We start from the raw sequence: 20,978 nt of genomic DNA on the forward strand, positions 1-20,978 counted from the left end.
GGAATTCTTTTGAAAAACATCTATCATCTATTGTGCAAGCACTACCAGAAATGAAAATGAGCTCATATCTATGAAAGCTCTGGATTCACAGCTTCCCATGCTTCCGTGGTCTGCTCAGGTCCTTCTGCCTGTAGACTCTCCATGCAGCTTGCACACATTTGTATTCTGATTTTCCAGTTAATATGCCAGAAGTGTTTTCATGAAAACACTGGAGAGATAAGGGACCTCTCTGTTTTTATTTACCCTTGATGAGATGCAGGGCAAAAGGTTTAGATCAAGACAGATTAAATTCTGGCTCTGCCACAGAATTGCTCTGTAGCTGGAGATTATTGAACCACTTAAGCTCCCATTTTGTTCATCAGTAACACTTAAGTATAGGATTGAGGCAAAAGCTCTTTGTTTTATTTTCATAAATAAAGTTCTTAATATTGTGTTTGGTTCTACATAGCATATTAATATTTTAATACATGGCTCTATCATAAAGTTTAATATAAAGCCATGTATGAATAATTAAAACTAAAGATTGAGTTCAAATAAACCCAACATTTGGGGACCATCCCAGAGCATCTCACTCACCTGAAGTCACCAACACTTAGATGCAAAAGTATGAAGACAAATGAAATCCAAAATTCTCTGGAAGATGTGTTGAGTGAACTGCCTCCAATCGGCGTCTAATAGACATAAATACATCTAGAAACAGAACCCACACGTTCCTAAAAGCTGCTGGACAGCCCTGATGTCAAACATCAATTCTCCTGCTATCAGAACCTCAACTAAGACTGTACAGACATTGTCAACTAAATAAACAAGTATGTTTATTTGTTTTATGGTAGTTTTTTTTAAAAAAATATAACTATCATTTGCCCCCTTCCTTCCATCCAGCATCTCCCATGCAACCCTCTTGCTCTCATTAAGATTCATGAATTTTTCTTTGTTATTACATATAGATGTGTATATGCATTAATGTCCCTAGATATATAAATAATACCTGCTCAGTATGTATAATGTTACTTTTATGTAGGTGATCTCAGGACTGACCACTTGGTGTTAGATAACCAACTGGATGTTTTTCCCCAGGGAAACATCAAACACATTTTTTAGGAGTTGCTCTCCAGTAAGAGGAAAGGAAGGAGGAAACCCATTAAGTGTTACCATCAGTAACTTCATAGTTACAGTTGACAAATTCAGACAATTGTGACGTTTCCATCGAGACCTCACAGCTGGTTTGTGGTGACACTGGATTCAAAGGCACTGTCTGTGCATTCCCAACATCCTTATTATTTCAGCTAGAATTTAACTCAATACAAACCAGATACTTGCTGACTATTCACTATGTGTCTTGTCTTGTGTAAGGATGTGACAGTGAACAAGTCTTTGTGTTCCTGGGTTTGTTATCTATGGGGAAAACAGATGTGGTAAAGGCGAGCCAAATGTGATGTGCATGTCACATATGGTAGTGTGCACCTAGGATCCTGTTTAGATGATGATGAGGAGGAGGAGGAGGAGGAAGTGGGAGCCTCTAAGCCCAGCCTCAGAGTCTAGTCACTCAGTGAGTTAAGCATGCTTGAACAAGCCAGTTTGAGAATGTCCTACGATCTTAATGAGAAATGTATGCAGTGTTCTAAACTGATGCATCAACAACCTTGGGGTCACTGCAGCACTCAAGGTTGGTACCTGCTTTTTATGTAGCGTTTAATGCAATGGCAGCAGATTTACCTTTCTCATTAGGTTCGGCTGAGCATCAAATATAAAATGAGTGTCAGCATGTCTTTCTAGGAAGTTGACTAATTGAAAATGGAAAGATCAAACAACGGAGATTTGTTGTGGAGTGTCTGCTTAAAATATGGAACTATGTCAAAAAATGTAGACATGCAGGAGAATCATGGGATAGGGTTAGCCTTTCCCTTGTGAAGTCTACAGACCTGATATAGGACCCCTTAGAAGAGTATTTTTAGCCAATGAGAACCTAAGTCACACTTTCAAGAGACAAGATCCCAGTGTGTGGAATGAGCTTGGTGGGTCAGATAGTGAAAAAAGTAACCCCGGGCTTCAGAAGACCTCCATGTTTAAACGCTTAGAGTAAAATTCACTATAGACACAGTACTAGCCATGGTTCTAGACCAGTGACAAAGGCCTCCTAGACATATTGAGTAGACTTGGTACTGGAGACCTAAGCTAGAGGATATTGGGAAATGCAATTTATTGCCTTTTATTCCCCATGCTCAGCACGCTGACTGACAAACAGTAGTTGCTTAGTTAGTATCCGCTGAGTGGTTACATAGAAAGATGTTGCTTTAGTTAAAAGGGGAAATAGCAAGACATATGCAGTTGTCCAAACATGTGACAGAATTTGAAACATGAACAAGTGTAAAACCACACGATCACTTTCTGAATTCTAGCACTCAGCCAGTGTTACCAGCAGGCAGTAGAGATGTCTACACAAAATTGTGATAGAAGAACCAGATGGTTTCTTAAGGGACAAGGAAATTGGGTTAGGTCTATCAGGAAAGGTTAGAGCCACTTCTCAGGGGCCACAATTCAGATAGAAGGAAAGGGCAGACAGTTCAAAGGGTGAATCCTGTCACCCAGAAAACAAAGACAAGAAGTGGGACTGTGGCTTTTGTTGAATTATTTCACAAGCAAAGCAAAATATACTTGGGAACTAGATCCAAGGTGTGCATCCCCAACTGGAGGCCTTCAGGGTGGGCAAAAAGAGGGAAGTGCCTTCCAGGGTATTAAAACACAGGATCAATGACACTGGAGGAAGACAACCATTTGTTAGTATGTAAAACAGCAGGAAAGATGGTTAGAAAAAAAAAAAAGCTGTGTGCTGAACTTGGATTCTAGGTAGGAGATGTGAGAGCCGAGGCTTACAGAGAAGGTTAGCATGCCAGGTTGCTCAGAGAAACTTCAGGGATCATTAAAGTTCCTTTCCAATTTGGGCTCCTAGATCAATTCTGTTTACCTCCGAGACAAAAGTTACCCAATACAACCCTGAGAAAATGTCTGTTCTAGTACTTTTGAACAGTTTGCTAGAAGCTTCCCTGGTGTAGTCCCTGGTTTCTGTCCCCAGATGGCATGTGACAGCTGGAGATGGCTCAAATGCACTCCCAACACACACACACACACACACACACACACACACACTTCCTTTCAGGATTTACATTCATACCCACTGAGCAATCAAAGCCGTGGTTCCCACAGTAACTAGTGGGACCATGCATGACCAATATTTATTCTGTTGCTGAGGAGGAATTTGACTCATCCTCCAAGTGGTAGAGAAGAGATGTAATTCAGGTATTATGTAAAATATACTTTTTTTTTTTAAAGTAAGTGGCCAGCCAATGAAGGTTCTGTTAAATAGCAGCACTTTCCAACCAGGGCCTTTATACAAGGGTTCCCTGTGTGCAGATCCCTTCCACAGAACCAGCACTGTCTCCAGTTATGGGAGGGGTGGGTTCTCCACTGTGCCTCACGCTGCCACACTCATATTCAACTATGGGTTATAGGGGAGAGATTCTTTAGTCTTTTTTTTTTTCAAGGTTGAGAGAGAATGGTGAGTGAGGAATCTGTCTACTGGAAGAAATTGAAGTGTGCCTAAAAAAAAAACTATAGTCAAGGGAAACAGAATATAATGCACTACTGTTTCATTTAAAAATAAGAAAAAATGCATGATGAAAAATACTATTAATACTGATTTTTAACTGTTACATCAATATTTAAGTTTTTTTAAAACAAATAATTTTTGGTGTGTATTTTTGAAATAGGATCTCTCTCTGAGTCCAAGATGTCTTGAAACTTGGGGCGATTCTCCTGCCTCAGTTTCCCAAGTCCTGAGATGAGAGGAGTGTGCCATCACAGGACATTTTTTTTCTAGGTTATGGAATTTCTGGTGCCCTCTTGCACTTGGTTCTCACACACAGGCACGTGGCTCACTTCTACCTCCCTGCCCTTGACTCTAAAGAAGGGAGAGTAGAGTGGGGGTGGAGAGCCCACTGGGGCTGTAGGCAAAGGAGTAGGTTCAGCTTTGGTCATGGAAGATTAAAAACAGCATGGAACATTTCAAGAAACATTGTGAGATGGTGCTGATGGGACAGAACACGTTGGATTATTAACTTTATTGGGGAGTCCTAGTCAAACATCACCAAAGGCTGTCTTCTTATTTTCTAAGTGGCTCTCCTATGAACAAATGACCCGATGGCCATCTGGAAAATGAAGCCAAACCCCCCATTTTCTGAGCCTGTCAGGTGAACAGCAGGTAATGTTCAAGAGTGTCCAACTCTTGCTTAGGAACTGCAGTAAAGATGGGGCTGCCAAATAGCCCGTGTGACATGCTGCAGCATCTGAAGTTGGGTACATGTGACGCGAGTCCCTGCTCCCAGCTCAGTCTTGGGTAAGTGTTCTTTCTCTAATCGGTTCACCACCAGGAAACTCCATTGGCTGCCATTTTGCTAATGTAATCCCTTAGTAAGGTTTTCCCTTGGATAGTGGATTCTGCTGTTTTTAACTTATAATCAGAAAAAGCCTTTATCTATCACACTGGAACAGGTGACCTCAAGAAACTCTGAGCTCTCTCTGGGCTCCCTGTTCATAATGAGTCTCCACATAAATACTTAGAAATTTAAAATGTTTCCATTTGGAAATAATATCAGACTTACAGAAAAGTTACGAAACAGAGTTTCTCTGTCTCTTTGGCCCATTGTCTCCTCTAAGATATTATATAAACAGCGTACTATTGCCCAGCTATATGTTTTCCCGTAATTTTTCCCATTATTGCTCTAAATGTCCATTTTCTGGTCTGTAAGCCCACCCAAGAGCCCATGGTGACTGTTTCCTAAAGCTTCTCCCCGGTCTGTATTAGGACCTCAGCCTTCACCAACTTTTGGAACTTCTGAGGACACTAATCTAGCAACTACTTTGTCCCCCTCAGTCTGGTCTCCTTTACCAGCTTGGTCTTAGGTGAAAGTTGTCTGGGCAAGGTTTCCAGGGACGTGCTAGGTCCTTCTCAGTGCATCCTACAGTGGTGCATGTGATGCTGGCTTGTCCATTTCCCCGCTTGCAACCCCTCTTTCTTCACTTGGTTAGTATCATATACAACACTATGATATGAATTTGGGGGTTTTCATCTGTGGCTTCCTCCATAGGTCAGGGCACAGAATCTAGAATCTCTCTTTTCTGAGGCTTGTCGCAGAAACTCAAAACCTCCCTTTCTTCATTACTTTCGTTTCTGTGCATCAGATACATGAGCTTATGGGGGCCATTCTCATTCAAACCACCACACACCCCAATATTTCTTTCTTAGAGTGGGCCATAATGAAATTCCCTTAGGTCCGCTTGTCTGATAGCAGAGATGAGACCTCCATTCTAGGTCTGCCCTCCAGCTTCAAGGAAGATGGGCAGAAGTGCCCAAACTCACAGGTCAGTGGTTATCTCTACCCAAGCTAGTGGCACTCTTGCCTGTGTGATATTATCTCCACAAAACTCTGCAGGCCAGGACTGAGAGAGTTTCCAGACTACTGGACACATGGAAGGCTCTAGAGTAGTGGTTCTCAACCTTCCTAATGCTATGGCCTTTTAACATGGTTCTTCATGCTGTGGTGATCCTCAAACATAGAATATTTCATTGCTACTTCATAACTGTAATTTTGCTACTGTTATGAATTGTAATATCTAATAAGCAAGGTATCTGATATATGACCAGCAAATGAGTCATGACCCACAGGTTGAGAACTGTTATCCTAGAAAATGAAGTTTCCAGATAGGATTCAGAAGCCCAGAGCCCATTCTCCCACACCTTGCTATATGGATCCATCACCCCCTTTAACAAGCCAGTAAACAAGAGAGCATCCCTGAGTCCCGGGAGCTGCTCCAGGATATTAATTGAGTTAAAGGAGGATGTTGGGTAATCCCAATTGATATGGCTCAGTCAGAAGCACACGTAAAGCAACTTAAGTCTTGCAACTAGCTTCAGAAGTGGGGACAGACAAGAACTGGAGGATAACATTCTACCTCTAGACAGACAGGGTCAGAATTAGGGGATACCCAGCTGGAGTTTGTGGCATGAATTATTGTTTACCTAGTCTGTGGGGACCTATCCCTGCAACCCGGAGTCAAAAGTGCCCTGTGTTCTGAGAGTACTGTAAGAAAAACTGGAGCCAGAGTTTGTTTTCTATTAATCATGGCTGCCCAGTCCCTCCATTCTGAAGTTAGTGTTTTACCTTACCGTGAAAAAATATCTAAGGAAAATGCTTCAAGACTCCCCAAATATTCTGCTTCTCGTATGTTTGCTCATTTTTTTTAGGACCGGTTGTTGGTTCTTCCCGTTAACAACAAATACACTGGTACTCACTTAATCAAAAGATCAACTTCTATATGGTCATTAAGGGCTAAGATAATCCCCACGTCAAATCTGCCTTTCCCACACCTGTAAGATCAGACGTCTGGAGGAGACGTAGCAAATCGCAAATCTCCTATCCCCACTCCCTCCCTGTCTCTAGGCTCTTTTTCTTTCTTTCCTTTTTTTTCTTTTTTGTGACCTATACAAGCCTTCAAAACCCTCAGAACCCATAGGGAAGAAGCCATCACTGATCAATAGCATTGTCACAGGAAATGAGCAATATCCCCCCTCCATGGCCTAAGGTTGGATGTTCAGTTTGTCTTCAGATCAATACAACCCCAGAAGGCAGTAGTTTTCACCAATTCTACGAGGACCACAGCACATCATCAGATTCAGAGCCACTGGGGACAGAACGGGTAGCACTGAGGCAGCACCCATTGGCTTTGGGGGTTTTCTGGTTTGGGGCAATCTTCCTAGATCCCTGGCAGTGGTGTGAAAGTAGACTTTCGTGAACTGGCTCCCTGGGAAATGTCTTTTCAAACACTAGCCGTGATATATGTTTACCTACTTTTTTCTCCTTTAAATACTTGCTTCCTGGTTGATTTCTAGGCCCAATAACCAAACATTCTATTGAATTTCTGCCACTCAGACACAATAGGTGTAAATAATCCTAATGCATGGGTAAGAATAAAACCTTACAAGCCAATTAGGCATGCTTTGAGTATCTACTGCTTTTGATTTGAATATGGCCCACTTAATTATAGTCTTAAATAAATGTTTAATCAGGGCAGTTACTTAGCAATTATCTCATAAAATTCCTAAGAAGTCAACCTCTGACACCCGGGAATTGGTATAAGTGAATTCCAAGATACCACAATTGGTACAATGGTTTCATAGGCCTAGGGGATCTGGAATACTCCAGAGGAGTCCATGAAAAAGCAGCATCACATTTCCCTCTAGGATCCCCTGACAGACTGAGCCCTGGTGCTGAAAGCTGTATCCAGAAGCAACATGTGCTGCTCCTTGGCCAGCCTCTTACCAGCCCCAGATGGGGCAAATCATCTGCTACCACCACCAGCCCTGGCCCTGAGCTTGCCTTCCAGGCTAATCAAGCTACAGTTTCCTCTGGACTCATCCCTGTCATCCCCACAGCAGGCCACTTAGCCCTTTGCTGGCCTTACAAGGACTACAGGTTTGTTTCCAAAGCTGCCTGCAATAGGAGAGAGCACAGGAGGAACAAGGAACACTAGGGAAGAGGGAAAACAACACAGAGAGCAGGTTATAGGCCTGGAATGTGCTGGGTCTTTCCATGAGCATTCATTACTGCGACCCTGGCATTGCTGGGGACTGGGTCACATTGCTAGTGATTTTCCAGGCCTCTAGAGGCAAGAGGAAGCAGAGGTAGGATTTCTCCCCTACCCTGGCTACTGGTGGCAACATAGGTCAACTACTGCACATGTTGAGAAGTGTCCAAACACTAGTGGAATAAGCCACAAGTTTATCCATGGAATAAACTCCAAAGTATGATCACTGACCTCAAGGGAAAGAATGCTAGAGAATGCAATGTCAGTATGCAGGGGTGGGGGGAAGGGGAGAGGCTGTGAATTTGGGGTGAGAGGAGAATTCTCCTTTTGGAGTCTTAGTTGGAATGATAACTCATTGCTCTCTGAGGCTTAGCTTCCTCGGTAGCATATAGAGCATCATGGGACCCATTTCAGCATGTGACAGGCACAGACAAACAAGATCTGTGTCATCCTTTCAAAAAAAGCCATCACAATAGCCGAGGTAAGGCACCTTTTACACCATGGAAGTAGAAGAAGAGAGAGGGGGAGATAGGGTGTAGGCTTCCCAACCAGGCAGCTTTAAGTCTGGCTACCATGCACTGCTCTATGGGATATCCCACAGACAAAAGAATTTCATCAAGCCTTGTCTCCCTGCCTTTAATTTGAATACTGGGAAGGGGGCAGGTAGGTTAGAGGAAAGCCCTGCTGCTTTGGCAGGGTGGTATTGCTTCCTGGGAATTAGATGGTAATGGCAAGAGGCAGCCGTGGTTGCTCTTGGCCCTCTTACAGGCAGGTTACCTGAAGCTCTGGGCTCTCTGAGAAATGGGAGTAGAAGTGAGGATAAAATGTAAGAACGATTAGATGGAAGTCAAAGGAGGCCATTGGTCAGAACCGGGCTCCTGCCTGGATCCCAACAGAGCAAACCAAACAGTCAACGATACTAAGTGTGCTATAATGATGATGATGATGATGATGATAATCCCTAAAGAGACCTTCCTCCAACCCCAAAAGAAAACCCACAGCGAAAAGGCTAAGAGAGTCAAAACAGCCAACTGGAAAGGGCTCTGCCAAGTGTGAGCTCTGATCAAAGTTCCCACCGCACTCCTGTTTTAACCTTTATGGGAAGGGTAACCTAGGGAAGTGTCAGCTTAAACAACCAGCATTCTGCGTCATTCTGTTCAGGCTACCCTGCACAAACTGGCTTTCAGCCACATCCAGTGGGATTCTTTCTTTCTTTTTTTTTTTCTTTTTGGTTTGGTTTTTCAAGACAGGGTTTCTCTTTGTTGCTTTGGAGCCTGTTCTAGAACCAGCTCTTGTAGACCAGGCTGGCCTCAAACTCACAGATATCCATGTACCTTTGCCTTCCCGGTGCTGGGATTAAAGCCCAGCTGGGATTCTTAATGCTGGGAAAGGACACTGTCTGGTTCACAAGTCCCTAATAAAAACCAATTAAGTTCTCTAAAATCAATTGAATAAAAAGCTAGTTTTGACAAAACAAGAGGTCTCATGCAGAGCAGTGGGGAGCTGGGATTATTTGGACCCCTTTGCCAATCAACTCCAAAGAGAGCAAAGAAAATGGTTCTCCAGCACCAGGGCATCCTTGTGGAGATTCTGGGCCTGTCATTCCTTGTTTGAGTGGGCCTGTGCAGCACGCAGCACACCTTCCTTCCAGGAAGCCTCAGGAGACATTCCGTGTTGAGGTGACAGCAGCAAAGGCAAGCATAGCTGGTCTCTACCTCAGGTCACCCCCACCCTGCAGCTGACAGCTAGTCCTCAGAATATGACCACACAAGTGTATAATACAACACAGCAGGTAAGTGGCTCCCAGGACCACAGCAGAGGAGAGGAGGAGGATTAGAGAAGGTTCCCCATGGACGGACAGTGACGTTTATATGACTTCAGAATTAGCCTTAGATAGGATTTAGCTAAACAGAGAGAGACAGCCACTTCCAAGCGATGCCAAGAGGCACCGAAACTGAAAAAGGGAACACAGGACAAAAGTTAGGAAGCTTGGGACTGGAGCAACAGGGTGGCATGGGGAGGGACTGGCCCGTGATGACTGGGAGGGTGAGGCTTGCACCCTGAGCACACGTGCTCCAAGCATGACTGGGGAGAGATGCAACCAAGAAGAGTTGGTACATGAATACCATCTCAGATTACATGCGGGAAAAATGCAGAATTGAAGACAACCAAGTTTTTAACTCTCCCTGGAGATTGGGGTGAGAGGGGATGAAGTAAGAAAACTCTGAAGATCTCTAAAGTTAACAGGAATGTAGGATCCTCCCCCACAGAGAAGGAAGAACGCTCCAGGTAAGAGAAGCTGCACCTGCACCCCTCCCGCACGCCCCCAGAGTTGAAGCTGATGAGATGCCAAAGGCTCATGCTGCCCCTGCATGGGCCTGGCATTCACACCTTCCAGGTACAGTCAACAGACTAAGAAGCCAGTGCCTTTAAAAGATACTGTGAGACAGGACTTCAGTTTGCATTCCAGATGGGTCTTGAACTTGCAGGTGACCCTCCTGCCTCTGTCTGCCCAGTGCTGGGATTAAAGGGATATAGGTCACCACACCTTCCACTTTTCTTAAACAGTGATTCTAGACACCCCTAGCTCCATGATTCAGGTATGAACACCCCTTTTCCATTTTGGGAATATAAACTCATCTTTATACTGGATTGCTATGTGAGGTATAAAATGGTCACCCTCCTTTCTCCTTATGGAATGGAATGCAAAAAATGAAAACCCTGATTTAGGAGAGGAGAGGAAAAAAAAAAAACTCCATCCAGTTCAGGTGCAAAATAAAATTGTATGAATTCCTCAGAAGGCTTTAAGGTACAGAATGAGTCCCTGGGTAGCCACCTTTGGGGGGGTCACTGGAGCTGACAGCCCAACTTGCTCCGTGACAAAGAAAAGGGAATTAGTGAAAATAGAAGCAAGGCTGCTCATTCCTCATCTGAGCTGGCCCCTTTGATATGCTAAGTGCAAGTATGGCAGCTGTGTGAGAAAATTTAACATTATCGTTTAAATAGATAATAATTAAAACCCTCTACCCAGGCTGAGACAGACAGCTAGCCCTGAGTCACAAGGCACCCAGGCTAACATCGAACCTAGCAGGCCTCCTGGGTGGGGCTGTAATTACTCCAGCAGTGACAAGGAAAGATAAGCATCCTTTCTCATCCTCCTCCAAACACAGGAGCTTGGTATCCCATCCGACATGTTAGCTGCTGCACTTCTACACACGCTTCCTTCCCAGAAATAGTTCCAGGCAGCGGTCACTGTCTAAGCCTGGGCTGGGGTAAGGAACTGCTGCATGACATCCACCAAGAATCAGTAATAATTGGCTGTTCTATTATGAGGACAGGGGCTCCAAATAAGCAGAAGGAAAATATAGGATGCTCCGGGTGGCCATTCTAAATATGTTCCCGAAGTCCAAGTGTTGAGAAGTTGGCACCTGGGCAAAACAAGCGTGATATCCCGTGGTCAGGGTTCCTTCCCTCCCTTCTTTTAAACTGACTTTGTATGTGAGCATACAAAAATAATGGGTCTCCCCTTCAAGCCTGTGTGTTATTACATGTTGTTCCTGTCCACTCTTCCCGCCCCCACCCCCCATCCCGCCGTGGCCTCCCACCTCTGTCTCCTTCCCTCCCCCAGGTAATCACACCTGTTTTCCTATTACAAACATTCCTCTACCTCTCGATTCCCCAGCTTCCTTAAGATCTTGTCCTCCCTCATCACGATCCCCCTTTTAGCTTTGTAACCTACGAGCACATATATAAGCATAAATATAAAGTGATACATATGTATATATAATTTTAAACTTAGGTTCTATGTATGCCAAAGTGCACGTACTCATCTTCCTGCGTCTGGCTTATTTTGCTTGACATCATGGTTTCTAGCTGCATCCACTTTCCTCCAAATGTCATAGTCTCCGTTTTTCAAAGTGTCTGCATAAAATCCTGTTGTTCCTACCTACGTCTGGATTTTCAAAGTCAGGTCTCTGAGCGCTCCATGTCACTGCTAACCCTGCCAAAATGAATTCCCGAGTGGGATGAATGGGTTGGAAGCCTTTGTTTTCTATCCTGTGGCTTATTAAATGAATATTGGATAGGACTCTTGAATCAAGGAGGTAAAGAAGTGGGAAGGAGTCTAGCTACTCCTCTTGGTCAGTGGTTTTCTACCTATGGGTCGTGACCCCTTCGGGGAGCACGTCTCGGATACTTACATTACGATTCATAATGATAGAAAAAGTCTAGTTACGCAGTAGCAACAAAAACAATTTTATGGTTGGGGGTCACCACAACACGAGGCACTGTATTAAGTGGTTGCAGCACTAAGAAGGTTGAGAACCACGGCTCTAATTCAAGGAAATACTGAAGAACAGAAAAATGGGTCACCTTCCAGTATGCTCTTCAGCCTGACAGCGTAGAAGTCACCTGGGCACTCGATGAGAGAAACAAGCCATCAGGTATCAGACCCCATGCTCCAAAACTGATGACCAAACCATGCGTCAGTGTTCCGCCAGATCACCAGAGAGCAAGCTTAAGATCAACACTTTCTGCACCAGAACCATGACTCTCGGTCTGCCCTCCATTACCTAGCAAACTCCTCACTGCAATGCCTCCTCGGGTCCCTTAGCAATGAAAACACAATGCATGGCCTGGGGCATCAGAAATTGTCGTCTTTCAAAAGCTCTCCAGGTGAAGTTGGCCCTGAGAATCACAGCCAACCAGAACAAGAGAGATTTCAATTAGGTCGTTTGGGATTTCTGATTTGCGGTTGGGCTCAGTGTGCTCATAACCACAGAGTTGTAGAAGATGGTTAGCAGAGACACATTTTCACCTTCTTAAACTGGTTGTGTGGTGTGAAGCTCACAGATCAGAATCGCGCACCAACTCAGTGGTGATAAGATGTCTGGATAACTCATCCACTAGACAGCTGCTTACCCTGAGAGAGGAGTGGGCTAGTCTCTAGTCAGACCACATTACCAAAGGGACACAGACTGTGAAGGTGACACCACACCTCCTACACACCGAGTCCAGGAGGTACTCAGGGACTCCGACTCGCTGTAGGCTTTGATGCCCTGAGTCCTGAGTCTGGGAGAGACAGCAGCCTCCTCTCCCAGGAGGGAGGCAGGGTCCGCAGTGCTCCTGAAGCTGCAAACTGACAACAATATGTGGAGCAGACCTGGAAGCACCATTCCCCTGCGGCGGATGGAGCCGCAACAGCTACCGACAAACGAACTGGACACTACCTGTATCCGGAATAAGAGGACTAGGAACGCCCATCATAGTTGTGTTTCCCCAAACCGTGAATTCCCAGACATCTATGACATTTTCCAGAATGAAATGTAAAGAACCATTGCACGTTGGCTATTCACAAAAAGGGAAACATTCATTAAGGTATTTCTAAAGAAATGAAGAGCCAGCTCCCATGTCCTTACACTGTAAGACACCCCGTCCCCCACCACACATACACATACTTAAAATAACAATAAATAAAGGCCAAGTGATAAAGCCCAGTGCCAACTGGACAGCTGGCAGCAGATGTACTGAGAAACACTGTCAGCCTGGTCTTAAATCTGGAAGGACTGTTGAGTATCCAAGCTCTCTGGTCCATCTTCTTTTTCCATGGCACAAGGATGTGGAAAGAAAGGAAATGCACTGCCCTTGTGTCTTCATGCCCATGATTGCACAGACCACATAGTCGGATGAACCTCAGCTTGGATTACTTTGCCTGGCCTTAAATATTAATTGATTATGGAGCTCAATGTTTTTCACTAAATAGAATAACAAACCTTACTACTTGGGGGCAGATTAATAAGACCGCATGGATTCCACAGTGCCTAGAAAACAGCAAACGGCGAGAGTCATGATTGTTTTTAACGTTTGAACATCAGTTGAAGTTTCACTGTCCTTGCAAATGCTTCCTCGATGACCACCCCCATACCCTAGTGCCCCCACATATACACTTAGTCAAGCTTTGGGAGGTTGAGTACCTTCAGCACATGTTTAGAGTTTAGTCATGACATTACATGCTGTCTTTAGATTTTAAAGACATGTTTATTCCATATATTCAATGAAATAGCTTGTGTTTGGGACCCATGTCTAAGCAAGGATTTTTTTTTTATTTTCACACACACTTTAGATGTATAGTATGAAAATCATTTTAGAGAATTTTCATAACCAGAGAATGAACTTTTTAACCAAAAATGGTTATAATTTAAGGATCACCATTGATTATATAGTAAATTATTGGTAATAATAATAACTTGGGCATGAAACAAGATTTCCAAAGATTAGAATTTTTTTTTTAACCTATGTCTTTAACACGTGGTATTTTGAAGCTTTCATCCTGGGGGTATTTCAGAGTTGGGATTTTAAATTGCAGGTGCTGAGCCTGCATATTCTGGTTGCTTATTTACATTTCTGTAATGACATTCTTGAGGAGACATTTCATGCTCTGTATCCCCAATGCCTAGCACACACTTGGTGCACTTTATGTATTTCTGAGTAAATGAATGAATAGTGGATGAATGAAGCAAGCTTCTACTTTCACCCGATAATCAGAAGACTGCCAATTAGGATGGTAAGGACAGGAGGAAGACATAAGAGAAATCACATATAGGGAGGCTGATAAACATGGCTATGAGATCTGAGATCTGAGCAGTACAGAAACATCCCCTTGCAAAGGTCTAAAGTTACAACTTTCCACAGAACAGAGTTCATCCAGGAAGCTTTTTTTTTTTTTTTTTTTAGAACAAAGTGCTGAGGAATAACCTTTGCATACATACTCAGGAAAGACCTCTTGATTGGGTCTAAGTCTTCTGAGTGCAATCCCACACAAGGGCAGGGCATAGTGAGATCTTCCCACATAAACTTAGGCCAAACCAAGCAAGAACCCATCCCTCCCTCTTGAAGTTCTTAGAGTCTGAGCTGTGTCTCAGCGCCGCCCCTCCGTCTGCACCACTCTTCCTAGGGTGCTGTAGGAACTCCTTCAGCCTTTAAGTGTCCAGCCCACTTGGGTGTGGCCTCGTATACCATAAACGCCTATGTAAAGCACACACACATTCTCTCTCTCTTCCGGCTGGCAGCTTGCATCTTTCCCCTCTTGCAGCCTCCTCCAACACTAGGGGCTGTCCTTCAGAAACCTCCAGCCCTCCACTGAGACATTTCCTTTAGGTTCCAAGTCTGTCCCTGGGTGACTAAGCAATGACATTCGAATGCACATTGGCTTCACAGTTTCAGCTTGTCCCTTCCATAGTCACATGCCAGACCCTTTCTCTGGAGCATGGGCCTGCGAAATTGGCTGAAGCAGGAAGAGTCTTTTTTTTAATTTAGTTTAGTTTACTTATATTTTATGTATGCGTGCTCTGCATGTAGACCTGCATGCCAGAAGAGGGCATCATATTCTATCACAGATGATCGTGAGCCAACATATGGTTGCTAGGAACTGAACTCAGAACCTCTGGAAAAGTAGCCAGCACTCTTAACCCCTTAGCCATCTCTCCTGCCCCGGGAAGAGTCTTAACTATTTCTATCATTATAAGAAGTCCTCTGAGACACCAAATTCAAATCCCTCAGGGTGAAAACCACTGAGCTTGCTTTCTTGACCATATGGACATAAGAAGCTCCCCTTGGCAGCCCTGAAAACTAGGGATACAAAAACAGACCAGGAGGGTGCAAACCACCTAGGAAGACTGATGATATTCATGCCCACATTTAGGGTGAAACCTGTCCACCAGGACATAGGATAACAAAATGTACACTTCTGGCTGCTGTCTATCCCAGCGCCATCATTCACAGCTATGAGGGATGCATCACTGAAGCAGTCAGCCTGCTGAGTAGGCGTTGATTTCTCTCTTTAGATTTCAAATGCTCTCCATCAGCATCAATGTTTTATAACTTTATCAGCTAAGCCCAGATCTGAGCCCAGGGCAGCCACCTCATCCTGAGGACTCACCGCATCCTGACAGCTAAGGACCTCCAAGATGCTGTTGAGCAGTTCCACGCAGTACTTCTTCTCCATGACCTGGTGCTGCCCATCATCCCTCTGCTCCAGCAGCTCCTTCAGCTCCTTGGTGATGACAGGAAGCAGAATGTCCCGGCATTCTGGAAGCAAAGTAGTGACAAGCATGTGGGCTTCCTGTTTAGTTTCATATATATGAATAATACTATGTATTAGTTTCCTTTATATATATTATGTAAGCATGTATACATATAGAAAACATATTGTTCTTTATTATTTCTCATGAAAACATTCAACTTTAAATTACAATAACTTATAAATAAATATAATGTGTCTATAAACTTACAGTACATATATCCTATTTATAGTTATATTATTACGGAACTTAAATAACAATTTATATGATTTTTTCATTAGGTGATAATTAACAAATATATTTTCCTTGTAAAAGGATTAAGTAGTAAGGGTTAGGTTAAGATTTCCTTAGAATGTAGTTCACAATTCTGGCTTCTTCCCTGTCCCTCATTCCCTAGAATCAACAGCTGTTTTATTTTGTGTGTTTAAATATGTAAATACATATACATATATTCAAATGCTTCAGTATAAATCCTCCTAGTCTCAATTTTATCTTGAGTTTACTTTAATTCATATCATGTTGTGGTTGTAAACTCTCATGATCTTTGTGTATGACTTTCCATATATAAGCAGAAAAATCCTACAGTGTCCTTTGCCTATATCTGCTTTTCCAAAGTGAGGCATGCCTGCATGTGTTGCTTAGTTCCTTGATACCATTCACTTACCAATATTCCCTGGAGCAATTTTTATATTTTTGCATATAGCAACTATCTTAATTATTTAACTACTATAACATTCTCAAATCACGGATTTGTTTCCTTATCTGGGCATAATCCTAGATTATGTTGTTCACTCTTCAAATTACAAAACACTACACCGAACAGCCTTCCACTTGACTCCTGTGCACATTGCTTTCTTATAAAATAAACTAGAACTTTCGTAAAGAAGAGGTTCTTTCCTGACAATGCTGTCTCAGGGCATTTCAGGAAGGTTCTAAAGTCTTACACAATTTTATCTCTATGTTTTCCTTAAGCGAAACCTTTAAGGGAAAAAAATAGCTCCAAAGTTGTTTTAAACCATACACAGCCAGATGCCACTTGAGCTCAGACATGAATCATAGACACCAGAATGTCATTTAAATTCAATCCAACAGCTAGATGTGGGATGTTTCCTTTCTCTTTCGAGGCACCAGGTTTCCAAAGGTACAGGGATGAGCTGTGGTTCTTTCCCACTATGTACTTAAAGTTCAACCAACGCAATGAACAGCAAGAAAGCCAGAAGCTAAATCAAGGAGAAGATGAAAGAGGCCAAGCCCAGGTCTTATTTCCCACCTGTACATCAGCACTCCTATCTTATGGCCAGGCCCTTGACTGACTCTGGGGAAGACACCCCATGAAGGGCTCTAACCCTGAAAAGCTGTTGGAAGGTGCCTGCACTCCTTAGGATAAGAGCTGAACACTAGGCTGGTAACAGACATAGACATCTCAAGGGATCATTTATAAAGGTAACAGATGACGTTACTAACTACTAACACATACTGAGTACTTCCAGTATTCTAGGTTTAAATGCCCCATTTGAAGTATTTGGCAAGAGTTAACTCGGTTATTCTTCCTGGTTACTGGAAGATAAAGCAGTATTATCTCCCCAATTTTGCTGATGCTTTGTATACACAGGTAGTGATGGCTCCTGGGTGGCCAAAGCCTGTACTCTGAACCATTACATGGAGATTTCAGACCTCATGGGGTACAGCCGTCATCGGCATGGAGGAGGCCACATACCCTCACCTCTGTTCCCCCCCTCAGAACTACTCTAGCTCTGCCCTCCCTGATGGCTAGTTCTGCAGCTTTCCCAGGGTCTATGAATGATTCATCTTTTGACTACATTTGTTTAGACAGAACTTTTCCAAAGTAGTCTTTCGTTGCTTGCAGATCTAGAGAAGAAACCCCCTACCTGTTTGTTTAGACATTTGTTTCAAATGCATTTTAAAAAAGGGTTATTAACTTGCAACTTTGAAACTTCGGATTTGTTAGAGGGAATCACAGGTGTTAGGGTACACGTGACAGGACTGTAAGAATGGGAGTGTTCATTGGCCCCTCACTGTTACACCAGGTTCCTAGTCTGACATAAAATGCATTCTGTTGAGGCCAAAGGTCTCCAAAGACTTTGAAGGAAGGTGGAAAGGACTGATTAAGAGTGATCAGTTATCTTGAGTTTCAAATATGACTATGGCTGGGAATGAAGTGCTGGGTCAAGTGTGTGCTTAGCATCCATGAGGTGCTTGGCTCAGTCGCCAGGATCCACAGGGAAACCAATGTGTTAGAACTTTGGGAACTTAAAACTAAAAAAAAAAAAATCACTTGTAAAATGAAATCAACCAGACTTGCAGTAAGATATGGCAAGTCAGACAAGGGATTAACCCTTTTGTACAATTTAACTAACTCTGTCACACATTCAGACAGTCAGTCAGTTACTCAACTACAATCATCAAGAGTCCCTAGGTGCAGGCACTATTCTGAAGTGGAACTGGGTGATTGCAGCCAACCAACTATCAGCACCCTAGTCGAAGGAGAGAAGACGCATGCAGACGACAAAACAAAGAAGACAGAAACACTGAACTGGTTCCTCCCTACAGTGCTCTTAGGAGCAGCCATAGCACAGATGGGGAGGTGCCTTAAAAATTCATTCTATTAGCATGTCATAGTATCTCCATCAGGTCCCACTGCAGAGATCTGGATCCAAGCGACGAGCCTGGCGAGAGATTTTAAACACTAATGATCTCCATGGGAAACACCTGGATGTCAAATCCTACCTAAGGATTTGAGCTACCGTGATATGTTCTCTTAAGAAGTCTGGTGATAAGCTCTTCATTTCTGGTGATGTTCAAATACCGGGTGGCTGTCTGTACACTGGAGTAAGGAGGTGAAATGTCAGTCAAAGGGCTGAAATGAATCTTGGTTAAAGCCTCATCCAAAACTCTACAACCACATAAAATACAAGATCACAGAAGTGGCAGGAGGAAGGATGGACAGGTGGACATTTGCACTAGAATAGATCAGACCCCTGCAGAAGCAGCACCCCATCCATCCGAAAGGGACTGGCTTTACATATTCGCAAGCCCAGCATCCCTGGATGATGGAGCTGCTGATGCTGAGCCTCGGCAAGATTCTCATAGAGGAAGCCATCAATGCTACAGCCTGCTTTGTAGAAAAGACTTTGTCTTCTTGTTAACTCTGATTTCTCAGAAATGTCTGGCTCCCCTCTTTGGGGATGAAATAATTTTTCTGGTTTGTAGTTGGAGCTGTGAAATCACATTAGCCGGTGATGCTTCCAGAAGCAGCATTTCTAAATCACTGCTTGATTGTCAAGCAAACAGACACAAATGGTTTAAAAGACAGATCTTGCAAAGCCTTAAACCAATCTTGGTAGGCAGAGATAATGAGGATCACAGACCTGCATCCCATGTGAGATTGTTGCCTCAGGTACCCCACACAGACAAAGGCTGGGCGATTTGCCATCAGGTGTCAAGTCCAAATTGTAATTCAGACCGCTACTGAAGAGACTGCATAGTTATTCAACTCTCTGTATTTTAATCCAAAGTTTCTTTTGTCCAAGCGACTGCAGAGGAAAATGCAGCATTCCTGGGTTCAGTTTTCATTTTTTTTTTTCTTCAAGAAAGTTTGGCCTATGGCGGGTGGTGTCACCTACCTGACCCCATATCCCTTTTGAAGTGGGATGTATCTTTTAGTGTGTTACCATCCAAGGTTATCTTTTCCTTTATAGGTTCCTAAGTCTCCACCATCTTTGAAAGACCACCTTGAAGAGCATTGAGCCAAAATAGCTTCTGTGACCACAGTCACAGCCTGAGCTCCAGAAGAAAGCATTCCATATCTTCACGGGACATCTTCCCTCAAATCTGTCCTCTTTGACTTCTTCTCAGAGTGAAGAAGTTACCCCATCACAGTCAACTAAGTAAACCGGGGTACCATCTTTGGTTCTATCTCTTTCTCAGTATCAACATCCGACCTGCCATGAATCAGCTGCTTCCAAGTTCTACGTCACATTTCCTAAGTTATCCCTCTTCTTTCTGTATAGTCACTGAAGTCCGCGGATTCATTCAACTGCTCCCAGGATATCTTACAACTCCTTTGGTGCAGCCCCAGATACTTTGTGAGACCCTTTCTTCACCTCTCCAGTTGTTTCTCCACCTCACCCATCACCGTCCTCTGCTTCTGGATCTCTGCACATTGCTTTCTTTGCTAGGAATACCCTTCGCCTGACTGACCCTCGCCTTCTAGTCTGAACTTAGAGGTCAAATCCTCTAGGACAGCTTTCTTGGTACTTCCATTCTAACTGGGGGGACTATTGCCTGTGTCCCTGGGACACGCAGAATGTGTTTCTGTCTTGCCAGGAATCACATTATGCCATCAGCTTTGGAACTGGATAGACAGTGTGATTCTTACTGATCGCCCCAGGAATGAAGCCGAGTCCAAATGAGGACAACAGAAGTTAATCATCATGCAGTCTGAACTTCTTCCCATTAGATCACCATCCTTCCAGATTTGGGGGAGGTACCAGGTCTACACCAGCACAAGGCCACTGTTTGTGCACTCACTCCAGGACAGAGTGGGTGTCATCAGGAGCCTCTGGATACAGTGCTCATTCCAGAACAGGGTGGGTTTCATTGGGGGCCTCTGGAGATAGCGCAATACACACACTAAGAAATTCTGACCCTTTTCTTCTGAAAATAAGGTAGAGAGAGAGAGAGAGAGAGAGAGAGAGAGAGAGAGAGAGAGAGAGAGAGAGAAAGAGAATGCAAACAAATCTTCCATAAACTAAAAGGGTAAGGCTGGCACCTCATGTCCGCAATGGAGAAATGTTTGCTAGTCTCTGATCTCAGGTACATCTTCAGTCTATCGTGTGGGGGGATCTGTGGAACAGTCGAGAGACGGGTGACCTCAGAGAAAGGGTTAGACATGCACATGGCTGTACGTTGTCCATGCCGCATGGTTACCCAGCTCTGTAAGCCTGACTTGGTGTGTGGACCTGTAATTTCATTCCAACCCGGGCTTTCACTTTGTCACCAGCACTAGTTAATCGTCTCTTCGATCCTGGTCAATATTTCATAGACTTTAAGGTGAACCTCATTGGACTTTGGCCAAGTTCCTATTGACTGGGAGGCGAACTGCAGCTCGGCTTAACCCTCTTGGGAAACTAGAGGGCTTATGGCTGTCAAGGCTCGCTCTGCCTCCTCGGTGTGTTTTGGCACACCGGGAAAGCCCTTGATTAAAATCCCAGCTCTGCTGCTCAGGATTGAGCACAG

At 43.8% G+C, this 20,978-nt stretch overlaps 1 protein-coding gene across 1 annotated transcript in view; it reads right to left on the reverse strand.

Moving 5' to 3' along the window:
• Dock2 (dedicator of cytokinesis 2) overlaps positions 1-20,978 on the reverse strand; it is a 413,359-nt gene that overhangs the window by 232,228 nt on the left and 160,153 nt on the right. Inside the window, exon 26 of the mRNA XM_057774274.1 lies at positions 15,578-15,726. Within this exon, the coding sequence (XP_057630257.1) occupies positions 15,578-15,726 (149 nt within the window). The remainder of the gene's footprint in view (positions 1-15,577; positions 15,727-20,978) is intronic.

The sequence above is a fragment of the Chionomys nivalis genome, chromosome 7, assembly GCF_950005125.1.
Source record: "Chionomys nivalis chromosome 7, mChiNiv1.1, whole genome shotgun sequence".
Taxonomy (NCBI): domain Eukaryota; kingdom Metazoa; phylum Chordata; class Mammalia; order Rodentia; family Cricetidae; genus Chionomys; species Chionomys nivalis.